Source organism: Charadrius vociferus, unplaced genomic scaffold, assembly GCF_000708025.1.
Source record: "Charadrius vociferus isolate BGI_N301 unplaced genomic scaffold, ASM70802v2 scaffold62, whole genome shotgun sequence".
NCBI lineage: Eukaryota > Metazoa > Chordata > Aves > Charadriiformes > Charadriidae > Charadrius > Charadrius vociferus.
Window position 1 is genome coordinate 5573514 of NW_009647419.1, and position 26672 is coordinate 5600185.

The 26672-nt window shown below is 34.6% G+C and overlaps 1 protein-coding gene across 1 annotated transcript in view; it reads right to left on the reverse strand.

The window, feature by feature from the left end:
- The window catches only part of KIF6 (kinesin family member 6), a 173383-nt gene that overhangs the window by 136957 nt on the left and 9754 nt on the right, over positions 1 to 26672 (reverse strand). The window contains exons 4-6 of the mRNA XM_009880465.1: positions 15092 to 15239; positions 10541 to 10650; positions 1365 to 1494 (exon numbers count right to left, since the gene is read on the reverse strand). Coding sequence (XP_009878767.1) covers positions 1365 to 1494; positions 10541 to 10650; positions 15092 to 15239 — 388 coding nt within the window. The remainder of the gene's footprint in view (positions 1 to 1364; positions 1495 to 10540; positions 10651 to 15091; positions 15240 to 26672) is intronic.

Sequence of the window (26672 nt, forward strand, 5' to 3'; positions counted from 1 at the left end):
ACCTTTAATGACTTACCATCTTCATTAGTCCTGCTATTTGTTCATGACTTTCAATGTTTGGGATATACCTTCTCTTAAGGCAATGTTTTCCAAATATGTAACACAGTTGCCCTTTACAATTGTTGATTTACGACACTGTCAGCCAGCAGCACACCATTCTTTAAATTCTGTCTTACTTTTATACACAGCTTCTCTAAACCGCTCAGAGAGTTCCTGAAGATCTTTCTCCATGCAATGAACTTTCCTTTTCTGTTTTCGTTACCAGCTATCATGTTAGCTTTTCAGGCTTCTGAACTCAATGTCATCTTTTTCTCTCCTCTATTACATTTATTCAAGTTCCTCTGCTCTAAATCATATCAGTTTTTCCATTTCAATATGATCAAATGGTTCCTTGCCTCAATATTCCTATTTACTAACAATCCTTAAGTACAGCTTATCTCTTGCCTTAACATCTTTCTGCCTCTCAAAATGTCACCGCTGAAATAGTCTCCCTTGAGAAAGAGAGAACAAATCATTTTTTCGCCTGTTTACATTTTGTAATCTAATGCTTCTTCCCTGTGCCCAGGTGTATGTGGTCAGTCAGCAGAAACAGAGAGCTACCTGAATATTTCATATACTTTAAATGTCTTTCTCCTCAGAGAAGATTATATTTTTTTTTTGGTCAGAGGATGAAAACCCACAAATTTCTATAATAGAACTGGCTGTGTTGTGGCACATTGACAGTGCTCACATTATACAACACACTTTTTCTATTTACATTCCATTTCCAAGAATGAAGAAAAAAACTAAACAAACCCCTGCAGATTTTAATAACTGGATATAGAAACATTTCATTCTAATTTTCCAGAATCAGTAAAAACACCCTTGGCTTTGCATATTAGCAAATATTTATTTTGAATGTGCTTTTGCACTACCTTTTTTTTTTTTTTAAAACACATAACACCACGTGTTTATGCAATAACAAGAAAAAAAGAGGAGGCTGCCAACTCTTGGGAATGTCTGACAATGCTTTGCAAGGCTGTGTTTTCTAACCGTTAAATGTGTATGTATGTTGGTACATGCCACATTCAAAAGTCAGTCTATGGTTTATGAGAAAAAATTTTTTTCTTACTTAGTTTTACTGCAGTACATTATGACTTTTAACAACCACCAATCAGATTCACTAAGGAAAAACAGAAAGCACTTTGCAAAGTGAAAGCTAATTGGTGAAATGCTTATTCAATTTCACTGTGGAAATACACTCAGAAAGAAGATATTTACTCATTTATCTCTAAGGACTTCCAAAATGCAGATCTTATGTGGAGAAGTTTATGATCACTTTAACTCTGATGGTGTTAAGTAAGATTTGTAGTAGCAATTCTCACCTCAGCAATCATTCTGTTGGTGTCTCCCAAGAAGAGCAGGTTTAAGGCTTCCTCTTCATTGGTTGCTTGCTGAAGAGACAAGTTTTTCAGATGAATGTTCTGATCGGGGTCTTCCATTATTGTCACTTTTCTACATGGAAAGAAAAACCCAACAAAATGAAAACTAGAATTGTAGTACGGTGATCTTACCCAAAACCAATCATAATAAAAGAACTAAAACCATGAAGAGTAAACCATGCATATTAAAGGAAGTGCTGAATTTTTTTTTTTTTTTTACTCTCTGTCACCTCCTTTGCATTCCTTTAACGCAAAGCTCCACATAGAAAAGGAGTATTTAAAATCTATAACTATTAGAGAAAGCTTTGGGAATTTTTTTTAATGAGATATAGTAAAATTTCAAGAGCAAGAGGTTAGATGAATCATCACAAACAAATAATAAGCAGGGGGTTGTTTGCCATTATCACAGCTATTTAAGCACAAATTATACATAAAGCATACCATAATCTTGATGAACAACTAGGCATGGAATATTTCAGAACCGACACATTTGTAGCCAACATGTTTCTAATAACTTTGCATTTGTCAAGATTATCTCACTTTTCATTATTCTCAAATTCTCATTTACAACAAATGTAAATGATCCCTTTCTTTAAAAGCAAGTAAACAGAAAGATTTTCATTATTTCCACTGAGGTTAGAAATGCTTAGTTGTACTTCTTCAAGCCTTAAAGTTCAGAAAAAGGAAGTGAGACGGAAGTAGCACGGATATAGCAAAAGCTCCAGGAGAGCGACTAAATATTACTGAAACTCTTTTTCACTTCTCTAGATAGCCCTTTCACATAAGAATTTTGTCTTTCAATCAGGTTACTGAGAGTTAAACTTTATAGGCTTTACTGGGTAGCCATTTGGGTCTCCTCAGTTATGACATTCTATAGTACCCAACGTGGAAGCCAAGTAGTTGCATCACCGGATTTGGAAAACTCCCAGAGTGAAGACTGTGTTAAAATTGAAGTACACTAACTCCGAGGATGAATGAGATGTCTTTCAGGGCGAATTACATGTTCTGAGACAACTTATAACAAGCAAATTGGAACATTTTTAAAAGTTATACTTTTTTTAAAAAAAAAACAAACCACCACACTTCCTTTCCCCCCTGTAAGTACAGATAATAGTGTATATATATACACACATACATGTATGTGTATTACACATATATGTATACATATATGTATGTGTATACATATTTTTACCAATTTCTTTCGAGGTTAACCACAAGAGGGAGTATGTGACTTGAGTTTTTATCTCTAGATAGTTCTTGCATGTTAATAATTCCAAGCTGCTTCAAAACCACACAGGTTGTGTTTTGTTCTGCTTTGCTTGTTGTTTTTTTTCCCCCCAAACCTGACAGAATCAAATTGAGTAGCTAAGCAGCATTCTGTAGCATTATTCTTAAGTATTAGAGAGGTAGTTCACCCTCTGATAGTCAAAACATTGGAATGGATATACAGAAATAATCTGAACACATTGCAATACACTAACTATTTTCAAGAAAAAATACATGTAAAAGTACACACCATGCTTTTTTAGTAGTCATAAAAATTGTTTTTCCAAGTGTGATTGTCTTCAACTTATACCCTAACACACAAAAATAAGGATAAGACAGCACTAGTGCTATCATGAAACTCCGCTTCCCTCATTCAGAGCATAAACCCGAAAGCATAATTCTGCTCTTGCATAACAATGGTTTGTTAATGTCAAGTTGTATTCTGTCTGCAATTCCATGTGTGCGTGCATCACATGCTAAAGCACAGGCTGGTTCTGATTACAGCATGCTGCTTTGACTAATTTTAATATTTTGAAATTGCACAGTAAGCACCATCTACCTCTTTTTTTAGTTCAGGAAAATAATGTTGTTTTACTGCGAACACTTGGCAAAGTATTTAAACTTTCAAGGATCTTTTCAGAGTACATTTTGACCAATGGTTATAAGTAATTTCCACACAATGAAGATATCAGTTTGGACAAAAAGCTCAGGAAAATTATTATATCAGAAAGGACATACTGGGGACATCACAAACCAGTGACAGCCTCCTATACAGTGGCCTTGCAGCTATTAGGAGGATTCCCAGATGGAAGTCTAAACTTGCACATCTTTAGAGGCATCTGTGAAAACTTCCTCAGAAAGACATGTTCCAAAATGACTACAAAATTTTTTAGTTATGATAAATAAATGATAAAGTTACTGTATAATACGATAGTAGATTTCTATAGAACATTCTCTACATTACTGAAATCTTTAAATTTCACAGCCCTAACTTGGATCTTGGAGTGGAAAAGCTCTGTTACGTTATCCATAATGCCTGAAAGAAGACAGAGACAAGGATTTGTTTTCTTTATAAACAAAGAATCTTTTCCATTTGGCTTAATGGATGGAATTTGTAGCTGACTAGGAAACCTGTAGGATGGGATCAGTCTTTTTTATACTGTTATTAACTCAGGCCCTTTCCTGCACCAACTGAACTGCCATTAATGCAAGACAGCCTTACACATCGGATGTTTTCATTTATGATATTCCTGTTACAAAGAATGCAATTCCTGGCAAACAATGAAGTTAAAGCTTCCTTTGATTAATTAATACCATCTCATTAAGGTGTAATATAAATAAAAAGACTTAAAAAGATTTTGGAAAACAAATAAAAATTTAAAAAAACAAGTTTCCTATGATCGTATGTGTCTCTAGGGCTTAGAACTGAAGAAAACTAAACACCTCAAACTTTATAAACATTTAAAAATTAATCATAATGATACATGCAAATCATATATAAGGGTACATCCCTTCTATGACAATGTGTTAGCAGAATATAGTGATACTACTTCAGCACGAGGAGGAGACTATATAGCCAATAATAAACTTAGGAAAAGGATAAAAGAGAAAAGTAGAAAGCGTGCATCTTGGAGTCTGTCCAGAAGAACAAACTAATGGACAACTATAGCTAATCTTTGTGTAAAGTTGCAAGGAGTTTTAGGTTTTAAGAAAAAACGGCCAAGACCATCATTTTATATATCATCAAAAAAAAAAAAATTATCTTTCAGAAGTATAGCTCCCTGTATACCACATCAGAGGACAAAGTCAACACTGATTGAAGAGGCAAGGTTACAAAGTTACTCAGCTACCAGCACAGCTTTGAATAGCACAGAGATTTGATTTTCCGTTCAACTACAGACCTAAAGCATAATGTCCTCAGACATGGCAGAACTATGAGATGAGGAAGTATTGGTGCAGGCTGTTCTCCTGGCATGTCATATCGTGATAGGAAATCCTTCCCCCTGTCTCCAATGAATTCCACATGTGAGACAAGAAAAACACAGTTTTCTTGTTTCACACTTCATGGACACAGGAGTGTACTGATACTGACTGAGAAACTGTTGCACATTTAGGAGTTAGGGATCCACATAGCAATTAACCTGAGCAGATGCAGCCTGTGCTGTGCTGCACAGACCCTTGGCGGCAGGAGAAATTCAGCCAGGTCATTATAACTGAAGAGTCTGCAGGCAGCTCCCACCTGGTCATCACACCACCTGTGTGGCCTTGTCTTTATCAAAAAATGCCACAAGAAGTTGTCGTGAAACGGAGAAGTTCCTTTAGAAATGGAGCTGTTTTCTTGTAGAGTTTACAAATCTTAATATTGTCCTAATCTTTAGTATTCAGTAGTAACACTTACCCTGAACACTCTTCATTTTGAAAGAATGTATTTTATATGAAAAGACTGAGCTAATACTATTATTAGCCAGAGACATTTTAAAACACTGGTAATTCTCAGAACACTGAAAATACAGTTCTTGAAGATCTATGAATGGTGGCCAGTTTCTAGATTACATAGCTGGTACAGTCATTGAAAAGGAGAAGGGCTGACACTAACACTGTGGAGCCTGGAGACGGACAAAAGGACTATTTGTATCCAAAAAGTCAGACTGAATAAAATATATTTCCTATATGTTGAAAATAATTCCTTTAGCCTTTTTTTTCCTCTTTGGTAAGCAGCACAGTTGTTATTATGATAGCTGGTTTAGAGTATAAACTCATCTGAGGTAGTTAACAGATATTCAGTCACAGGGTTTTTTTAAAAATTAAAATATTTTACATTGACCCCATGGAACATAACAGTTCTGCATGTTACTAATAGATATTGATATAGGTATCATTACTGATGTTCGAAGTTAGTTGGCTCTTAGCTTAAAGTGTCTTCCTTTTTATGGAATTGAGTTCACTTAATCTATAGTTCAAATAAACTTCATCTTTAGTTTGCTTTCACATGTAAGTGTCACCTGCTACAGTTTGGACAGGTAAAGCGGTAACTTATTGGCTGTCCTGACAATCTATGACTAATGGTTCTATAACCTCACTCTATTTTTGTGTCATTGTTCAGTGCCAAGTAAATTCCTAGTTCTTAATAAATACTACAAACTAGTTAGGAAGAGTTTGTAGTGGTAGGTTATAACTGAAGTGGAATTGGTTTGATTCAGTATTATGGAGTTATATAACATACAAATATACTGTACAACAGAGAACCTGGTAAAGCAGAAAGCCTCTTGCACAACCTCAGAGCAAATGAAGAGCTTCAGAAAAATTTTCCTAATTTGAGCAGTCCTGCAAATCTTTTATGAAAACAAGAGATGGCAGTAAGAATTCAAAGTCTTCTACCAGCTATACTTTATAGCAATAGTTTTATACCTTTTACATGTTTGAAAAAAACCATAATTTCCTTGTATAAACATGGAACTCTATGCAGCTACACCAGAATTATTGTCAACATCAAATTAAATTATTGCATTCTAATAAATAAGGTTCTTCAAATGCATTTGCATCTGCATATGCTGTGTTTCAGCTACAGTGTCACAAAATTAAAACACTGACAGCTTTGTGTAAGCAAAACAAGTTACAGCTATAAACTAAGGCATATTGTATATGAAGCATTAAGGTACATGAAATTATATATTCTATGGCCTACATGCAATATCATTAAAATGAAACATTATTAAAACTGTTTTTTTTTCCTGTGAATCTGAAAGTTCAATGGGATTTCAAACCCCAATTGAGTTGATGTATAAATCTCTGTACTTATTAGAAACGATACATGTTTATGTATACATATATAAATAAATATGCATACATATATCTACACATGCATAAACAATTATGTAATTCTATATATGAATCTATATATGTATACATACAGATAGACAAACAGATATATAGATAGATGAACTACATTCACACATTTGTCAGAAATTTATTTCCAAGAGAGTAGTGATTTTTTGTGAAAGCTCCTTCCCTTCTCACCTGGCAGACTCTACTGAAATGATTAAGTAGTATTAAGATGAAAATTTAATAGCCTACAGAATATACAGAGGATGGCTACACACAAAACCTTGACTGCAGGAGCTGAGATTCCAAACCTAATAATGCAATGATTAGATGCAACAGGCAATTTTTAATGTCTCATTTTTCAAGTACTATCAACAAGCCTGTTGTGTGCTTTTCATAACTTCTGTTACCTGAATGCCATCACTCTGCGATTATCCCTTCCATTGAACTGATAACGTAAAGTCATTAACATAGAGTTTGCTCGGCAGAAGTACATATCTTCGATTCAAATTGCATCCCCATCTTTTGCAGGAATATGAATAACAACACTGTTCTAAACCAACCTGCATACTTTACGAGGTTAACTAATCTTTTGTTTACTCTTCTAAAATGACACACTTCAACACCTTTCCTGTCCATCTTACATACTTTGGAGAATATCAGCACAGACTGCTAATAGGTACCCAAGCATAGAAAACCCGCATTTGGCTTTGTATGCATGTGGCTTTTGGTGCTTAAAACCTTGACAATCCACTGTGGAGTCCGACAGGAAATTATGCATAATATGACCCTTTTAAAGTACCAAAACCGTAAGTTCACTGGAAGGCTGTGCTGCCATTGAGTATAACCTGGACAGGCTGGAGAATTGGGCAAAGAGAAACCTAATGAAGTTCAACAAGGGCAAGTGTAGGGTACTGCATCTGGGGAGGAATAACCCCATGCACCAGTACAGGTTGGGGGCTGACCTGCTGGAGAGCAGCTCTGGGGAGAGGGACCTGGGAGTCCTGGTGGACAACAGGCTGACCATGAGCCAGCAATGTGCCCTGGCGGCCAAGAAGGTGAATGGCATCCTGGGGTCCATCAAGAAGAGTGTGGCCAGCAGGTCGAGGGAGGTCATCCTCCCCCTCTACTCTGCCCTGGTGAGGCCATATCTGGAGTATTGTATCCAGTTCTGAGCTCCCCGGTTCAAGAAGGACAGGGATCTGCTGGAGAGGGTCCAGCAAAGGGCTACAAAGATGATTCGGGGACTGGAGCATCTTTCTTATGAGGAAAGCTGAGGGACTTGGGTCTTTTCAGTCTGGAGAAGAGAAGAATGAGGGGGGATCTTATCAACAGTTATAAATACTTAAAGGGAGGGTGCCCCGTTGAATGGCAACACTTTTTTTTTCAGTGGTGCCCAGTGATAGGACAAGAGGTAATGGGCACAAACTTGAACATAGGAAGGCCCATCTAAACATGAGGAGGAACTTCTTTCCTTTGAGGGTGGCAGAGCACGGGAACAGGCTGCCCAGAGAGGTGGTGGAGTCTCCCACTCTGGAGACATTCAAAACCTGCCTGGATGCCGTCCTGTGCAACCTGCTGTAGGTGACCCTGCTCTGGTGGGGGGGTTGGACTAGATGATCTCCAGAGGTCCCTTCCAAGCCCGACCATTCTGTGATTCGCATTAAATACATGCTTTCAAACAAACTTAAGGAAGTTAAATACTTCTGTACTGGCTTACTACCACTAAAATCTTAAAAGATCTTAAGCACATACAATTCTCTGAAAAATGAAATATATATTAGGTAATAAACACCTGATATATTTTAAAATATGTGACTACTTACTTCACATATAACTACTACTTACTTTGTCATTTACAAAAACTAACCAAGTAACTAAAATATAGTTAATCATGCAACTTGTGCTCTCTTTTTAGCTCTGAATGTCACTACGTTTTTAAATTTTGAATCCCTACATTATTATATTAAAAATTAAACAAAAATATGTTGTTAATGAAATACTTCTATACAATGCTAAACATGAGTGGTGAAGGTATAGTTTTAGTGTACAGTATATATTTTTTTGACAAATGATATACTGGAAACAATGACCATATACAGTAAAACTATTAAGCACTTAATATTAGTTACTCTGCAGGGAAAAATTTAGTGTCTTACTAAAACCCATCCTGCAATAGTATACCCTACATAAGTTTACAGGTAATTACGATTATTCTAGTGTGCTTTATCCCTAGTTCACAACGAAATTATGTGTCAACTTTTGCTTTTTAAAAAAAACAGATTAATACATAACAAGGAGCTATTCTTAGCTTAATTGAATCACTACATATAAACCTATTTCAAGATTCTAAAATTAATGAACATTCAGAACGTAGTTTTAAAAAGTGACATATTTTCCAGGGTATATGACCCCCAAATAACTGTTTCAAATAAAGTTGCAATTAAATGAATCAAATTCAATTTAGTTCAATTGAATAAATTCAATTTAATAAAATGAATAAATGGAATGAGTTCAAATAAAATATTGCAAAAAACTTAATAAATGAAATTAATAATTTAATAAACTTGAATAACTTAATAGTATTAACTTTAATAAGCTGAATAAGAGTGTAAGTATCAGGCTATTTTTTACACTCAACTGCAAAAAAATCTGCAACTGTAAAAATGGGCACAAAAATTAAGTTATTATCCAAATTAGTCACTGATTTAAACTTTTTCTCTGCATAGCACAGGAAGCAGATAATAAATTGAATTAAATTCCTAAGCTTTACCATGAAAGATACCAATAGATATGTACAGTCATTATAGCATCAAGATGTCATAAAGTGATAAAATTTAGTTACATTTTACAGATGAAGAAAGCAAAGCAATGAGACCAACTTACAGGCCAGGGTCACACTTTGAGTTTGTCTGCTGCCTTCCTTATCTCTAGACTAGCTTGTTTTATAAAGATCAATCTTGACAGTTTTTTGTAGATATACATCCTAGATACCACAGATATGCTGCTATATTTTAACACAACTCAAAGATTTCTTTTTTTTAATAAATAAAATGGGTTTAATATGTTAATAGTACAATTAGCTATGTTGATATAAAATTTTATTTATTTTCTGTTAGTGCTCCATTGGCAATTTTCAATACATTTCCTGCTTTTGTATCAGCAGTGATTTAATTGCTATTTACATGTTTCAGTCACCATCATGTTGAGTGAGAAAGTTTATGCTTCCCAGCATTATTTCACGGCATTCACAAATCCAAGCAGTCAACTACTCACTTATTTATATATTTACTGTCTGCTGCATTATTTATAAGAATAACTCAGACTATAAACAATTTTTTTCAGAAGAAACTTAGAAACTACGGTTTGAATTTCCTATAAATTATAAGAACTTATAACTTCCCCAGGCTTACATGTTCATGACCTACAAACCTTTTTTACTACCCTTCTCCAAGTATTAGTAGGTGCTAGTGTCTTATCAATGAAAACTATTACAACAATCATCCATTCTGAAGTATAGTATCCCTTGAGTTCCTTGAGGCCTTTTCTCTCCATTACTTACCTTATTTCACAATTGCTTATTCTAGAGAAATAATTATCCTTGAAAGAAAAGGTCCAAGTAGAAGCAGGGAGATTTTCCTCCCTACTGCTGCAAGGAAATACTGCCTGTTACATACATCTCTGAAATACACACACACACACACACACGCATACTATATAAAGAGATAGGGTGTCAAGAGAAAAAACAAGTGTATCTCTTTTGTTTTCAGTGGCTGCAATAGATCTCTTCTGCATAATATCAATATACATTTTTTAATACTTTCACTTTCAATTACTCCTATCTAATTTCCCTAGCTCCTATAGATACAAAATACGAAAAAATTTAGACAGTGTTGATAAAACAATGAATTTTGAGTTAATTGACACTGAGACCAGTAGCATAGTTTCAAAAAATCCCCAAACAATGCAACAGGGCATCTGAAAATTATTTCTGTTGTTGTTTTTGATGACTCTGTAGTTTTGTTACTCACGGCAAATCTTCCAATCTGGAGGCCTCGTGTCTTGGGTCCAGCAAATCATAACCACATTCATTGTAGATTTCTAAGTAGGAAACATGAGTTGTATACACTTTACTGCTATCCTGGATAAGAAAAGGAAAAAAAGAAAAAGAAAAAAGTGACAGCTATAAAGAGAAGTCAGAGCTAGACCAGAGGACAAACATCACTACAGTTTTTACCTTGCTTCCTCACTCTGTCTCTCTTTCTTTCCCTGGGTATGGTTTACATTTTCAATTCGGGATACTTTTCTGTTTTCTGTTACCAGATGCATAAAGGCTCAAGAAGAAAACGGAAACAACAACAACAAAAAAAAACCCAAACCAAAACACACCACCCCCAACCCACCCCCCACCAAAAAAAAACCCACAAAAAAACCCCAAAAATCCCTCAAAACCCCCACCATGCCTATAAGTTTAGTCTGGATTTTTTTATTGGTTCGTTATATCTAGATAAAGTCTGTATACACATAGAACAATACAGCCTGCTTACAGAACCACGCAACATGCCATTTTTTCACTTCTACGACAGAAAAAGAATGTTATTATAAAGAGGTAAACCGTCACAGAAAGACTATGCTTAAAAGAAGAAGGAACAACAACAAAAAAACAAAAATCAAAGATTCACATCATTTAGAAGCATCAGTGACATACTGCTTTCCATTCTCTTTATCATAACATTTAAGCACTGCATATGATGTCGGCTGTTCTCTGTAATCCTCATTTTTTCTGTATAATATATTGCCAAAATGTAACTTAACACAACTGGTTTTTGCAGACAGAATTTTCTCCTGCCCTAAAGCCAACAACATAAACCTCAAAATAATGGGCTATAATTTCAAAAATAAAAGAAAATTAGTCACTTCTTTTCGGCAGATGAAGCCACTTTGAAAGCACTCACATCACACTCAGAGTAGCAGTTTAATAATCCAATCCACTACAGTTTTGCAAAATATTGTGATATAAACTTTTCATTTAATAGTTATTTCCCATGGTTTTTTTACTGATAATGACAGTTCACTATTTCAAGGGACACCATTTAAAAAGATACACTATAGATGTATGGAAAAAAAATGTAGAAAGGAACTGTTCAAACAGGAAGCTGTGGAAATAGGAGAATTTCTGAACAATAAATTAAAAGGAGATGTTATTAAAAACAAAGGGCTTGATCTGCTTCTCATTTTGGGGTAAAAAGCTTTGCTTCCTTGGTTTCAAATTGCACTGTCGTAGTGCGAGTAAGAGCTTCAAAAGTCTTGTATTTTATGTCCCTGAATTCACTTTCTCCTGTTCCATCCTAATTAGGGTTAGGATGCAGATGACTCTTCTCTACTATGTCAGCACTTTCCAAAGCACAGTTGTAGATAAAAAGAAATGAAACAAGGGAAAGGTAGGAAAAGAAAGCCAGTGGAAAGATAAAACACCAAGAAGAGGCAGCAAATAAACTAGTTATTTTTCAGCCTATTTTGTTTTTATTATATAATCTGCAGTAGAAAAGGAAGTCGATGTGTTGACACTGTATGTTGCTGGCAATTGCAAGATCAACCTGCTTACTTTCCTCAACAAATGCCCTCCACAGGGTTGTGTAAGTGCAGCAGAAGGTCTAACACAACATGGTCATGCGGGTTTTTTTCCATTTCTATTCCCACAAGAGCAAGCTTTTATGCACCTGCAGTATGCTGTGTACGTTTACCTGCCAAAGTCATAGTTCGAAAGAGCCAAGGTAAATACTTAATATTGTTAACCCTTACTCAGACAGGGCATGTTCATGTAACTGAGACATATAACCTTATGAGTAAGAATTGGTATCCTGTATTAGATGAATGACAGAGTATAAAAATATAATGTATCAACTGATGTTAACATCAAATAATATTTAAATTTGTTTAATTAAACAGCTTTGTTAAAATGTGAAGATTAATCTTAAATGAGTCATATGCCTGGTGGAGTAAATGAAGAGACAAAACATGTTACACCAGACTCCTCTTTTCGTCTCTTCACTTTTGCCTCCTATAGTTACGAAAGCACCAGATTGATTGATTTTGTTCACTTGCATCAGTCTTACAGATACTAAAAGAAAATGAAATTTCTTGTAAGCATAACAAACAATCATCAGTGTGCTTACTCTGGCACATCCTTTCACTTATTCACTCATTGCATACAAATGTCAAATTGAAATAATTCTACAATGCTTTGGTTATAACCTAACACACATACACACATCCCCCCACATCTTCCTTCAGAAAACAGTTCTTATACCTGGAATGCCCATGACAACATCATCAGCTAGTTATTGTTGTTTCTTACAGTCCCCCCGTACGTGGCAAAAATAGGATATGCTATCTAAGCTTTCTTTCCAACCTGCAGGCTGCAGGTTGCTCAGAAGACTTATGATTCAGAATGACTAACTTAAAATTAACTTCTCTATTCAATGAAAAATTTTGTTGCTGAGATCTTATTTGATTTCCTGAAGCATTTTGGTTGACAATTATCATTTACTAATTAGAAAAAATTAATGTAAGGAGATAATAAGGAATATTTCAGGTAAGGTAAGGCTTTTGAAGTTGGAGGTTTCTTCGAATTTGTATTTGTTCTGTTTCTATCATTGTTCTTACATGTTGAGACATTACAGTGTAATGTACAGTATTTTAGATATCACTATTACCTTCTGTAAAACTGAATTAATGCCATGTTTTCTGTACAGTAAGCTGCCAAATTAAATTTCAGGTGCCATTTTGGGGTGCACAGTAGATACAGAAGAACCGTACAATTAAATTCCAGCCAGTTTTCTCCTTCTCCCAGAGTCTGCCAATTCTCTTTCTACCAGGTATGAGGGCTTTTTTTGTTTTGTTTTGTTTTGTTTCCACAGGAGGCTGTGCAAAAAACATTGCAGGTTTTTTTGATTCAAAATAAGAGAGTAAAAGACTTGAAATTCAGTGGGGTACAGTGATCTGTAAATCAGCTTGATTAATTTGTAAGTGCAACAATTACACTTATGATTTTTGCAAGGTATTTTTCTTTTTGTAATCACAAAACAATTTTGGGACTGTATTGTTTCCCTCCCTATTTCTGCAGGGCGCAGCCAGAGTTGTTGATATAGACCATTTATTTTTACATCACTGGATTCACCTAAAAAGAAAGTTTATAGCTCTTTGGTTTAGGTCAGTTACCACACTGGAGTGATATGTTTTGCCCTATAGGTTATGTCAAATTCAGTATTCAAACAGCAGTTGCATTGAGACGTCAGTGCAGTATTGAAAAAATGAACAGAAAAGCATTAACAACTAACTGGGACAGAACTGTGAGACTCAAAAATACCGTAAGATGAGGAAAAAGGGAAGAGACGGAGAAATCCTATTGGACTGTATTTACTACTGCCCAAGATTTTGGCCAAGCCAAATCAATATTTATATGGGTGTAGCGATTATTTCTCCACTAGAAGTTTCAGATGTAAAGCACAGGCAAAACTGGTTTTCAGAATACAGTTTACTACCTTTTAAAGTGCTTTTCTAGTCACTGTTAACTGGCGCTTACGTACTGATACTGTTTTAAAACCAGACCAAAGTATATTTGTTTCTTTTTTCTTCATTTTGAAAAGAATGCATTAGTATAACTAACAGCAATAATAATAACAATAAACATTCATTACATTTTACTATTTACATTTTTACCTGTCCATATGTTATACACACTCAATTATGTTACGGAGTATGCCTAATAATGTTTCTATCCAACTGCATTCAGTGAATTAGACTTTTATTACTAGTACCATATACACATAAAAACATTCCATACAAGTGCATCAGTGGAGTTAAAATGAAAACAGTAGAGAAGAAAAAAGAATATGGACATCTCTTCTTTCAAATACTTAAAGGATTTGCATTACTGACTTTAAAAATCGCTATTCATCATAATTAGACATATTTAGCATTATCATTCTATAATATATTCTAGATAATTAGTAACATTAGCTAAAAAAAAATGGTATTAAGTAAAATAAATACCTGAATATTTAAAACTACTTAATATTAATTTTGCTACTTTACTTTTTTTTTTTCCCTGAACATCAGTAAAGCACAAAGAAATCCGGTGACTTATGAAGAATGATAGTGATTCTCCATCTTTTATACAACATTTTTTATTTACATAGGAATCAGAGAAATTTTTGTACAAAATGTGCGTGATGCAATGCATATAATACAAAACCAGAGCTGAGCTAATATAAGTGTTCAGACAAGGAAATCCAATTACACGCTCTGGATGTATGTTGCACCAACTAAAAGCAGCAGGGTTTTTAGAACTAAAAAACCTCCTCTCCAACGATGTCCATTTTTTTCAGTCTACCACAACAAACCAGGTAACCAAAACTATTAGCAATGTATTCTTACATAAGGTATCGTGTCAAGTTAGATATTTTCATCAGCATTAATTCTAGGGCTTTCTCTAACACTATTATAAGACAGCCTTTTGCAATATAGTTACGTGTTTCTAAACCAGACACTAAAAATAAACAGAAAACAATGTCTCATACCTTCTGCAATTGATCAAAAATATAAGATAGAGTCCTGGGAATGATGCCTCGATCATTGTAACGTTCTGCTCCTCCTGTGATGGTAAAAGTTTTGCCACTGCCTGTCTGACCATATGCAAAGATAGTACCATTATATCCTGCCAAAACACTATAGAATAACAAAAAAAGGGGGGAGAGATAATGAATATATAAGGCATAACACATTTTCCATGATCAACGTCATATAGAACCAAAATACAATTAACAGTAATTCTTAATTACATAACAGCTGTCTTCAGTAATACAAGAACACACTTCAAGATATGTATTGTAGATTCCATGGAATTTAAACTATCTAGAACTGAAGGACTTTTTGATGCCTTGACTTATCCCATTATTTAATATCATCAGTAGTTGATCATATTTATTACTATTTACATTACATTAGTATACTTTTTTCTTTGGCTGATGATTTTTAGCAAGGATGACATTTAGTCTTTTAAAAGACTGTAGATATCAGAACTGTGACCATTAATACACTGCAACCAGAGAAGAATATATCGTGGTTCGAAACTTATGTAAGGATGGGGTTACACTAGGGGTCTTTTATATTCTGAGAATACTACTATGCTAAACTACCAAACTACTCCTAGCTTGGGTAAGGGTATGCAGGAGAACCTGTGCTTATATCAGTGGAGTAAAATCTTCATTTACTGTGAAAACAGACAAAACCACATTGGTAAAAGCAAACTTTTCTGTTCGAACTGTATCTGTACAAGAAGCTTCTGTGGAACAGCAGTAGTAGCTATGCAATGGCATAGCTTGAGATGACCCTCAGACTCAATCATCTTTTTTCATGCCTCTTTCTTTTGCTTACAGAAGTGCCTAACAAAAATCTACGTTCAAACATCTGTCCCTAATTCACCACATTTTCACCATCAACCTCCACCTTTCCACCAAACAGTAGATAAGCTTAATGACAGTGGTATAGCTACACACTGTGGAGGAAATGTGAGACTCAGCTGTAGCTGTCATACAGCTCAGCAGCCACAGCTAACTAAATGGAATTTTCAAGTTGTGACTCAATGTATTTCAAGATTTTTGGTCCTGATTTTGTTCTAAAGGAGAGGGCTTTTAATGCAATGAACAAAAAGCAGTCCTCTAAATTATGGTGATCTAGATTCCGCTACCGATAAGTCAGTACAATTTGAAGGAATTATTTTTATGTGAAAATACAGCATTTTATTTCTTATTAATATTTGGCAAAATTTCTTGAACTATTTATGAAGACAGTCATATTTTTCTCAAGTGACACCCCTTTGATGAGGGGATGTCTGAAATATAAATATAACAGTTAATTTCCCCCTTGATATTAAAAGTGAAATTTCAGGTATCCAATGTTTGAAATTTCTATTGGTACTCACAGATGGCTATCATGCATTTCCCTTGTAAAGCTCTGTCTCAAAAGACAAAATCACTAAAAATCTATTTACACATTTCTAAGTTCATTTCTTGTTAATTATTGTGAACTGCCCTGAACTTGAAAAATATTTTAAGTGCTCTAAGATTTTACTCTTCACACTGACCAGCTATAAACAATGAAGTAAAAATGATGGAGGACATAATTACTTTGAATTTTCACTTGTCTGTAAAAGCAACCAAAACCTGAATAAAATTATCAAAAATTATCAGAATCACAAATTAAATAGTGATGAAATCTGCTACTGACTGTAATATTCAGATGACCAATCAAACAAGAAGTCATGAGAGTCTATAGCTGACAGGATATAAAGAAATTAGATTAGACTGTCAAGCTTTTTTCTTTCCTTTCAGCAGCTGTCAATTACAAAATGCTTCCTAGATTCATCTGTCTCAAAATTGTTCTACCACAACTGCAGCATCTCCTGACAAAATACATGAAGGAAGTCTTTGAAAACAAATAAAGTAATCAAGAAAGACTTATTTTCTTGATAAAACTTATCAGAATCAAAATTTACTTTGGTTTTGACTTACGATGCTTAAGGACCTACTAATCTTGCTAAAGGAAAAGAAAGGCTAAAATTATTCTTATGCATTTTGTTTATAGAAAAAGTGATTAATAAGCTAAGATTAAAAAATAAAAAATAAAAAGGGGGCAAACAACCCTTGTATAAGAGGAAAAGAACCATGTATAGATAGCTGCTGGTCTGGCGCCACAAGAGATGCAATGGTTCTCCAACTTAAAGTTATTTAAAGGCCTGAGTAGTTGCCAAATTGCTTATTTTAATCCATTACAGTAGGATGTCAGAGACAAAAACAGAAACATGCTGAAAGGAACTACAGTGAACATCTGCTCCCAAAGACAGCATATATATATATTTTAGATTCCAGATGTTAGAAATCAAAATAATTATTATTATCAAACACCTCATTCATCTATCTTCGGAATTTCTGTGCCCACTATGACAGCATCTGAATGCTGAAGACAGTAATGAGTTGTCAGAAAGTAAGGTGTATCAAAAGAAGCTCAGAGAGCGCAGGTTCAAAACAAGCAAGGGGAAATCATTTTTCATGCAAAATGTAGTTAAGCTGTGAAACTCTTTGCAATGGGTTGTTTTGGATGCTAAAAGTTCACCCAGGCTTGAGTAGAAACTGGTCTAAATTAATGGAAAAAAAATAATTCTCTGAGAGCTACTAAACACTGAGAAATGAGAAAGTCCCTACACTACAAACGACGAGAGGCTAACAGAATACTTGGAGAAAGTAGCTCTACATGTTTACTCTGGGTTTTTTGGTTTTGTTGTTTGTTTTTTTTTTTTTTCCCCTTAGCGTTGACTGTTAGCCCCTGTGAGAGATAACATACTGGGCTAGACAGAACTTTGGTCTGACCCATTACAGTTGCTCTTCTGTTTTTACGTCTTTGCACTTTGGTTCTTCTAGATCTAGCATTTTGGGTTGTTAAGTTTTCTTACTCTTTCTCCTCTTCTTTAAAGTTGTTAAAGATGTATATTTTCAGCTACTGTGACATGGCTCCTGCAGAAATGTGTGTTTTGCAATGTATGCTAAAAAAAGTGGTAAAGATGTAGCTGCAAACCACTAACTTGAGGTCCCTGTTCTTCACGAAAAGCTGTTGATTATGATCGCCACACATATAAACATAGGATAAAACGTCACATACCATACACTGTCAAAACAGCTACAAAAATCAGTGCGTTTTCTTTGTATTATTTGATTCATATATTTCTTATATTTATTGCAGTGCATCAGCACAGCTCTGAATGGTTTTCCAGAAAACACCAAAAGTTCAGAAAATGTGAACATATCAATATCAATAAAGTATTCTCATAGTCTGATGTAATTATAGGTAATACTAATCTTGCATTCCATAGATGCGGTATGAAAGTGCTGGTTATGATTCCACAGTTGGGTTCCACTTTAAAATCCAGGACGAAAATCAATCTTTTTAGAAATGTGTGTATGTGTATGTAATTATACCTATAATTGCATCCTGTCCATATTTACAGCACTCATTTCTTTCATTCAGAGTATGTTAAAACTAACAACCAAGCCAATTTAAGAAAAGCCTGCTTGAGGTGCTAAGGAAGCCTATAAAGAAAGAGGATAACCAATGATATCAGTGAAACTGCTGGCAAAGCTTTCTAAGAGCGAAGCACAACCCCATGAAGACAGGATGAAGAATAAATTCTTTAAGTCTAAGAAGAAAACCAGCTTTATTAAAGACAAGAGACTAGGAGTTCAAGCAGGTCTGGCGGAGCTCCTTGGGCTTAGAAGCAAGCTGAAGACTATGACCTCAGCACCTGAAAAGAGTAGATGGGAAGACACACTGAAAAGGAGAAGTCTCTACTGGATCAGGTTGTTCACAAAGACTTGAACTTATGAACTAAACAGAACCAAAGCATACATGTACACATATATGTTTATGAAAGAACAAATTTCAAAACCGAAGATGTATAACCATCTGTCTGGATATAATATTCTGAATATTAGTCAACGTCAATTTTAAAGGTCTGTAAAAGCCATATAAAATCCATGCCTGGTGTTACAAATTCACATTTCTTTTAAGTCAATGGGAATACAGGATGTTTTAGCAATGAGGCTTGTGAAGAAACTGTTATCATAGCAAATACTTGTTAAAGATATACTTTGCTCTTTTTCTACTTCTAAGAACTTCAAGCCAAAAATAACGTTTATCAATCTCATTTTAGTTCACTGTCCCAAGGAGTTTTACACTGAGATGGTAACAACATATGTAGGTGGAGCAATACCTAATCAATCAATAAATCAATTAAACCAATATCTATTTACTAAACACTCAGGAAGTTGAAGACATGTCCTTATTGTTTTCAACCTAAGATGCACAATCCCTTTAGGGATTTCCTTTTAGGAAAATAAAAACATAGAAAGCTTCATAACCCTTTAGCCATCCATAAAACGTTATTTAAAAAACATCAACTATACTGCAGAATTACCCTTAAAAAAGTGAAGGGTCTGTCAGATGCTAAGACTTAGTTTAGAGAGCAGAAAATATACACGTTTTTCCTTTCATCATGAAATGTAATCACAACAGGTACCTAAAAAAGTTGGCAACACCAATTATGAGATGACAAGAAGAGAGTGCATTTTCTAAACAACGTCCACCAAAAGGATTCTTTAAGATTCTCAGCTGCAAATTAAAGCTGTCCCTAAGAGTAGTGGAATTGACTTTCTACTGGGAAAGGCAGTAGACAATCAGCAGCTCTTTTCTGCCTATTCTGCAAAATCTACCTTGCAAGACATCAGTTCACCCAGGCAAAATCTACATCTTTGCTTTTCAAATTCTCTGAACAAAAATCCTAAACCTTTGTTAAACTTAGTATGTGAAAGTACACATGTTGACATGGTTATTGATGGCAATCTTGTGAAGACTTTGAAACATGCAAACATAAAAATCATACATGAAAAGGATATTTTTGGTCATGCCCCCTTGGTGATAGCAGAATATCCGGAACTTTGCCTTTTTTTTTTTTTTTTCCTCCCCAGGAAGATGAATTTTGGCACAGTTAAGGAGACACTTCGTTGACTAAATTGTCTCTTTACTACTTCAAACAAAACTCAAAGACACATAATTCCAAGGAGAGGCTTTGCCAAAAAGATCTTTCATGAACTTACATAATGCTGTATAGCTCCCTGTTCAGAAGTTCATGGACTACTTCCAGACATATTAGCTAAAATGTTGCTAGAGAAATCTCTCTCTGGTACATTTTAGCAAAGTGATTCCTGTTATGATTGAAGCCTACTGCAGAGGAAAATAATTTTTTAAAATACAATGACTAAAACTTGTCCAAATTTGTACATTTGTTTCACTGTGTTAGGAAATTCAGAGTTCATTTTCCTTAAGCACTAAAACATGCAGGCATATACACTTTCTGATAAAGTTAGCTTTTATAAAAAGAAAGTGCTATTCATCACAGGCCACACAAAGCAATCTTTACATAGTAAAATGCATGTCAATTTTACCTACAAAAATATTTAGCTTCAACCCAAATAAACACAGAAAAAATGGATATGAAAAAAGTCCACTTCTAATAGTTTGTTGTTTCAGCTTTGCCTCTACTGCTTAACAACCAGGTATGCTATGTTCCTATCTAGAAAACACGGACCAACTTAAATTTGTAAAGGAAAAACCTAAGTTGTCATACGCATGAGCAGTAAGTCCCACATGTTGGACTTCATACTTGTAAACAACAAAATCCATTCAATACAGACAAGTGTCATTGGCCTGAATTTCTACATGTAAAGAAGTGTCAAAGACAACCTCAAATTCTGTGAAGACATGATTTCCAGAAAAAGGTGATACTTTTGGGAAAACATAGACATATAGCAGTTCTGCAAGCAATATTTTAATCTCAGTTAATATACTGAGCTGTCTTCATATCTCGTTATTAATGTGTAGGAGACCTAGGTTTCATGATTGCTTTCATGAGAAAGGCCCCAAAAGGTCACACTGTGCAAATCAGAATAGAACATTTCAGTTGGAAGGGACCTACAATGATTATTTAGTCCAACTGTCTGACCAGTTCAGGGCTGACCAAAAGTTAAAAGCAATTGGATCAGAAGAACTAAACAAATTGAACGTTATTATTTTAATTTTGACTCATGATGCCAGAATATGAGGATTTTCAAGATTTTATAGCATAATTAATAATTGTGTCAGTACTTAGTAAATATATATTCTTGAATTGTATGTCTATTTTTGTGTTTCAGTGAAAACACATCTGGTCAAACCATATGAAGATTCACACGTCCCAGAGCTGTATACAATTTATAATATTTGCTGGATATAGTAATTTGAAATTGAAACATGTATGTCCAGGTGAAAATTTATTCACATATGCATGTTGGATGATAAATTTCAGTCTTGCTGGTTTTAATCATTGTAAAAAAAGTCAATTTAAAGCAAAATATTGGTGAGGAAACACAACGATTACCTGCTAAGTATTCTGAATCATCAGCAAGTATTTTGTAATAAACAGCTCTTTTTAGTAAAGTTGGTATCATTAAACAACCTAAAACCATACAACAACGGTTTCCCTTGGTGGGAGTCAGAATAAGACAGAGGGGGGGGGGGGGAAGAGATAAATCAAAAAAACGCACACCAAAAAAAAAACCAAAACAAAAGAGGGAAATATTCTTAAATCAACAAGAAACAGTAACAACAGCTAATAATTTTAATGAAATAGCAACATTAATTGCTGGCAAACAATTAATTTGTGAATAAGTATTGTTTTATTGCTGTCCTAAATCTTCTTTATCCTTTTATTCTGCAGTCTAATTTCTAATCTAATTATATGCCTACTTCAAGATAATTTTAACATAAAAAAGGTTAGATCTGTTCTTACAAAGAACCGAATGCTTCTTTTCTGGTTAAGTACAAAAAAGTTATTGTCAGTTTTTAGAAACCCAACAGTTTGTGCTGGACCTTACAAAGCTAATCAGCAACATTTTTAAACACAAAGTATTGAATAAGTCCTCTGTATTGCATACAATTGAAAGCACACCTTTTCCAAGTGAGATGTAGCTTGTGCACACAACTGCCTAAGGAGATTAATTTGATCACGCTGCTATATAAACCTAACCATATGACAGCAACATAATTTAGCACAATGTGATGGGACAAACCAAAATTTTTCAAGTTTTGTCTCCAAGCTATGACACAGACTACCAAGAAAGTCTCTCACAACGACAATCTTTGAGACAGAAATGACAATACTTTCAGTATTTTTCTAACCAGAATATTGAAATAGCCGGTACAGATTTAGAAAACACACTGAAAAAGAGTTCTCCATCTGCAAAGTATCATTAAGACTGTGACCCAAAGCTTATTCAAGTCAACAAACACCTTTCCAATAGTCTCACTGAATTTTAGGTGGGATCCAAAGTGTGGGACAATTTGATGCAGATTTTTTGCCGGTGTAATTGCTTAAACACACTACAGTATTTAAACATATCTGTAGGTATCTTTCATACTTTATGAACTCTCAATATACATTCTACAAATTATTTTTTCCAATTAACTTGGGATTTTCTTAATTTTAATACTTTTCTTGTTTTGGAGAAGAGACATAATAAAAAAAGCAGCAAGCTGAAGTAAAAGTTCCTCACTTATTCCACTTTTAGCACGACCTTAATACTGCTTTATAACCCAAGTACTGTTATACAAAAGAAAATCAGATTTGGCTTTATGAAAAATTAATTATAATATGCTTTCTTTTCTGAGGAACTGATTAAACTTTGAGAAACTGATTAAAAAAATACAAATCAATCATTGATTAAAATATTAAGGGTTCAATATTTTAAAATTGCCCTTATCCGTGGTAAGACAGGTCATTAAAAATATCCTCACAGTCCAGAGAAAAAAAATTGTTATTAAGAAATGGTCATTATATGTAAGGATTTAGCCAGTAACACTGAGAAAGAATAAAAAATGCTGTAACGCTGTAGCTGCAACTGCGATGGTCTAAAAGTCTAAGAAAAAACAGGTATTCAGAGAGAGGTAGCATCTTTTATTAGACTTGCTAATATAGTTGGGAAAAAACAAGACTTACAATCTTGCTAAGCAAAAGTTGCCAATACAAATTTGTATCAGTTCTCAGACATAAGACAACCCTTTCTAGCATGGACTCGCATGCGAATGTAGTTAAAGGAAAGCAAGGCCATCTGCTTTGTTTTTTTCTCAAGTTTTCTTACTCAGTTATCAGTTAACTTGCACTTTCTACCTTATTTATAATTAGTGGCAATTTAAAAACATCCATATGTGAGAAATTAACTTTTCATTAAAAAAATTAATTTTAGATCCCTATTTAAATAAATGGTTGCTACAGAGTTCTGTACTGGCATTTTCAGTCACTCAGCTGACTTGCCTCATGCCCAAAAGACGTCTAATCCCTAAATAAAGGGTGTGATACAGAATCTTGCTCAGGGAAGCAATTCCACTTAAATTGATAGATCCGTTACATTTACAGCTACTTAATATTCCTCAAGTGAGAAATTCCTCAAGTGAGAGCTAGACAATTTATGGGTAGTTACTACAGTTTAAAATATCATTCAGTACTTGGTCCTTGAATATCTGAGACAATATAAATAGTGGTATAAAGCCCAGTGACAGCAGACAGAGGTTGAAAGCAGACTGAGGTTGTTTTATTGTGGTTGGTTTTTCTGACTACATTTTGTTTTAATTTCCAGTGAAGATCATTTGTTCTATTTAAAGTTTATGGACACAGAACTTTTCATTTGTTTCTGTCTCATTGTTAACAAGATTTCAGGCAGGCTTGTGCCTAAGTATAACAAAGAACTCTGATTCCTCTGCTGCTACACAAGTCTTGTTGAATCAAACAGAACAATTACTGTAAACATTTGCAAAAAATAAAACAAATTCTCCCCCTTGGGTTCTGTGTCCAGTTTGGGACTCCCTTGTAGAAGAAGGATGCTATAAAGAAACTGAAGTGAGCCTGACAGTACCAAGTTAGTTTGGGCTGGAGCACATGACACGCGAGGGGAAGCCAAGAGAGCTGTTTTCTATCAACCTGGAGAAGGCTACACATAAACCTAACTACCATCTTCCATTATACAATGGATCATTACAGAGACGAACTCGGACTCAGAGGCTTACAGTGGTAGGACAGGAGGCAGTGGTCACAAGTTGCAAGATGGGAAATTCCAAGTGGGTATAAGGAAAATGTCCCTCACAGCGGCAGTAGTTAAGCCCTGGAGCAGGTGCCCAGATGGGTTGTGGGATCTGCATCTCTGGACATTTTCAAAGCTCTACTGGACGAGGGCCTGAGCAACCTGATCTAACCTTGAAGCTAGACCAGCATTCCTCAGAAGTTTGGACCAGATGACCTACAGAGATCTCTTCTGACTTAATTACTCTGATTTGCTAACAGTAGGCATAATTCACATAGAATCATCAGCAGAAGAAGGAAAAAGTAAGCAGTCCTTATCAGTCCCTGAAAACATGGTATAAACGCTGCTCTATTTCAGACTAGTCTCAATGCATCAGTTTTATAACCACTAATATGACAGTCTTCCTCAGGGAAGTCAGAGTGCTCCGATTCCTTCTGTGTTACTCCAAACTTCATTATGAAAAAGATGAAGAAATAGTAACAATCTTATTCTCAGGATTTTGACATTGGCAGGTATTACAGACAAATGCAGAAATCTCATGTCAGCAATTGGTAAATGAAGCCTATCCGGAACACCAAAAGCCATCACAGCAACAATGAATATGACATCTAAGCAAAAAGACTTGCTTGCTCTGACAATTAATTCCTATCGCAATACATACTTCTCTGTCTTCAAAAGGATTAAAAAGATCATTTAAGCAGATGCATTTAAGCCATCTGTAATCCTTATTATTGTTTTTTTTTGAAAATGAAAATGTTCAAAGTGAAAGGTTTTGACTCAGTCTATAATGTGACTAGATAAAACATGTATAAATGTTTAAATGAAAAAAAGGGTCTTATTAAGGACTAAATTCTGTGAGTGTTCATATGTAGATAAGAGAAAATCCTGGGAACAATAAACACATTTTGGCTTTAAAAATTAATTACTTTGATTTTCTTAGTTTATTTCGGCTTCATATTATTATTTTAAAAAGTTCTGACATCTTCATTTTAAATGACTGGTAACATAAAGGCATGTGGTTGAAACAAATATTCAATAACTATTAAAATACTAGACTAATGAAAAAAGCAGAAAACACCAATATCGTTGATCTTGGGATACTGTCAGCCCTCCTCTCATCTCAGTTCTTGCTGACCTGAAATATTTTACTGATGTCCTTCACCTTCCTTCTTTCTGTCTCAGAAAACCTCAATTCATAGTTATTTTATTAAAAAAAACCCCAACAACTTAACACAGTCCTGGCAAAATCAGCCCCCAGACATGATATATAAGATAAAAAGAAGGACGGACTTCATTTACAGGATCTGGAAAACAAGTTTTCAGGGAGGATTTGTCTTTACAGAGACTCAGTATTTAGGTATCTTCTATCACTTGGAGCTCAGATTAAAGTTTCTTTTAATTAAAATAAACAAAGTATCTCAGTATGACATTTTTTCTTTATGCCTTTGCCAGATTTATGGAACAAGTCTAATTTGGTACTGCCTCATCTTTCAAAAACAACACCCATTTCCAAATGTGCATTTAACTGTGTTTTTGAGAGCTTAGAGCAAGCAAGTTTCCTTAGAAATTTCAAGAGGGCTTTCCTAAGAAAAAAAAATAAGGTGTAATACAATTTCTTAATTTAACTAAAATATCTAAATATATTTAGAATTTCACCAGAAGTACTGCAGAAAAGTGACACAGATATTCTGAAGCAAAGCTATCAAACTGTAACCTAGAATAACCAGCTTTCTTGAACAATTCTAAACTGTGCCATTTAAGTCAAAATAAACAGGAGCAACTAACAGTCATTTGAGATAAAACATTCATGAAGCTTTTCACTTTTTATTGCCTCATAATAGCACACACTTTCAGGGAGAACTGCTTGTCTTACCGCTCCAATTTTTCAATTTAAGGAAAATTTTAAGCTACATTTGTTTCAAGCTGACATCCAAAATCGTGTCCTTTACTATGTATAGATTCTACAGGTCTTTTGTACCTAAATCACCCACATTAGCATGTAATTAGCTCGGATGCAAGGTTACCTGTGGGTGAGCCAAACCACTACTTCCCACACTGTGTCACAAATATATCCAGATCAGAATGGATAATTGTTCATACAAAACTATCATTTAGTTAGTTAGTAAACAAGGACTATCTTCTAGAAAATCCCTGTGCTTACACCTTAACAAAATTCCAGAAAAAAACCACCTTCTACTACTAGAGCGTAGTTGTTTCACTTCATTTTAATCATATTAGCAGGAAGATTTAACAAGTCTTTATAGAAAGGGCAGTTTTGATCACAGTAGCAAATACCATATCATGCTAATACCAAGAGATTTTACCCTGGTTGGGAAGTCACTGTGCCAGAACTCTAAAAAGCAGGTAACTCTCTTCTATCACAAGGGTCTTACAACATTTTAATCATTCAATCCTTTCGTATAAAAGTCAACTCACTGAA